The sequence below is a fragment of the Geospiza fortis genome, unplaced genomic scaffold, assembly GCF_000277835.1.
Source record: "Geospiza fortis unplaced genomic scaffold, GeoFor_1.0 scaffold181, whole genome shotgun sequence".
Lineage (NCBI taxonomy): Eukaryota > Metazoa > Chordata > Aves > Passeriformes > Thraupidae > Geospiza > Geospiza fortis.
In genome coordinates, this window is record NW_005054412.1 from 1,932,810 (window position 1) to 1,934,876 (window position 2,067).

Genomic DNA, 2,067 nt, shown 5'->3' on the forward strand with positions numbered 1-2,067 from the left:
TGATGTTGTAGGCATAGAAAGTTACTCAATCTCTTTACTTCTTATTTTTTGCCTGAGAGGTAAATGAGATGTCAAAAAGAAGAAACTCTTAACTCTACAGATTGAGGTAGGTCATCTTCCTTTACTAAAGCAGGTTCCTCTGAAGCAACTTCTGTGACCATATCCTTTCATCTTGTGATAAGTTGTCAGTACAGCTTTCTACATAGACACAGCTTATTTGTTTTTACTTAAACAAGAGACATTACTTTTTAGGATTAAAGAAAACAAGGACTAACTGAAAGACTGCACAGATACTGTCTGTACACTGAATAATTTCATGCCAGGGAAAAACAAAAATCAAGGAAATTAATTCTGACTTCTAAACTTACTGGAGGGTGATATTATTTGATGATTTGATATATTATGATCTTATTTTCTTTAACTGAAACAAAATGTATACTTAATAAAACTTATTGTAATTTATGACACTATTCCAGAGAAAACAAACATCTGAAAGCTACAAATGTGGACCTGTCCTTTTTATACATGGCATCTTCAAATGCCAAATTACCAAAAAGGGAAGACGTAGGAAAAGGGAAACACTTGCAAGTTATTTTCAACTCTAAAACAAATGGTCTTCTTCTCCCTCTTATTTTTCTCAGACATTAACTTATCTTGTCTACTGGAGTATGCAATGTAATAGGACCTACTGGAACACAGACCAAGACCAATTAATTTGTGCCTAATTTCTAAAAGTATTTTGCTGATTACAGATTATTTTAATACATTTACTACCAAACACATTCTTTTCAGCACATTTGGACCTACAGTATAAAAACAGCAGGCCTATATCACTCTGTAAGCAACAATGCTTCCTGATGCTAGCATTCTCAGCTCTCCTTATCAAATTCTAAACTGATTCTTTTAAAATTCTTACATGTACCACCAAACCTTATTTTTAGGGCAGGTCATTCAATTCTGATAAGAAGACATAAAATCCTAAGGATATAGTGTCCTGTCTAGCCAGCAAGAATCCCTACAGCACCCTTTTACACTCATGCATGCGGCACAAATTTCTGGTAATAATCTCCCCTTCTGCCATAATTTCTCAACTAAAATCAAAAAACCTCCCACTGAAATTTACGCTTTCACTTGTTCACTGATGTGATCTAAAAACATGAAATGAAAGTATTTTTCCCTTGTTTTCCGTATTTTCTGCATTCAATTAAAGAAATCAGAAACACTTTTTCTCCAAAAGGATTTGTCACATTTTGAACTACCTATTTTGAACAGGTGAAGTGAATGAAAAACGGATACAGCAAGAACAAAAAACAAGCTCACCACAGAATAGTGAGTGCTGGGATGAAACTTCATGATAAAGTTAAGCCTGTTCAATAACTAGAAGCAGTAGTCTTGCTCCCCCTTGAGCCTGTACCATTTTTCTGTCTCCGCTCTCCCACAGTCTCACCTCTCCAGCTGCAGTGAGCACACTTCACAGTACTAATCTGGTTGGCAGATATGCCACTTTGTCCAGTGGCATCATAACCTGACATTCATGGCTTAACCAGGACACTAATTTAATTCACTGACTCAACAGACACTCCCCTTTTTAAGACTAGATTAATTTTACAAATTAGAATAAATTTAGGGACTCAGAGTACACAGCTGGCAAACAAACCAGCCACAGAACAGCCCAAAACACAGAATGTACTTTTATCCCCAGTCTTGCTTCACTGAATACTTATTAGGTAAAGCATCAATGCATACCCAAATCTTTGATGTCATCTTCAGCATTTAGCTTTACTGTCTCTGGTACAGACAGCATACTTGCATCACTTATCCCAGGACATTTATCATGCTTGGAAAAATAGTTGTGCAAAATCTGTAAACCAAAGACAAAAGCTGTGATATTATGTACCAGTTAGCGTCACTTTACCTGTGAAGGACAGAACTCTAAACATTTACTGCAGTACCTGACTCCATCTCTCAAAATGAAAGGTAACATTTTCACAGGTATACGTGAAAAACAAATAAGCAGATAATCCCAATTTTTGATGCAAATCAGGTTCCATTTTAAAGTCACCTTCT

The 2,067-nt window shown here is 35.8% G+C and overlaps 1 protein-coding gene across 2 annotated transcripts in view; it reads right to left on the bottom strand.

The window, feature by feature from the left end:
- The window catches only part of BRCA2 (BRCA2 DNA repair associated), a 33,513-nt gene that overhangs the window by 24,549 nt on the left and 6,897 nt on the right, over positions 1–2,067 (bottom strand). For both annotated transcript variants that reach the window (XM_014309200.2, XM_031061400.1), the window contains exon 9: positions 1,747–1,861. In XM_014309200.2, coding sequence (XP_014164675.2) covers positions 1,747–1,861 — 115 coding nt within the window. The remainder of the gene's footprint in view (positions 1–1,746; positions 1,862–2,067) is intronic.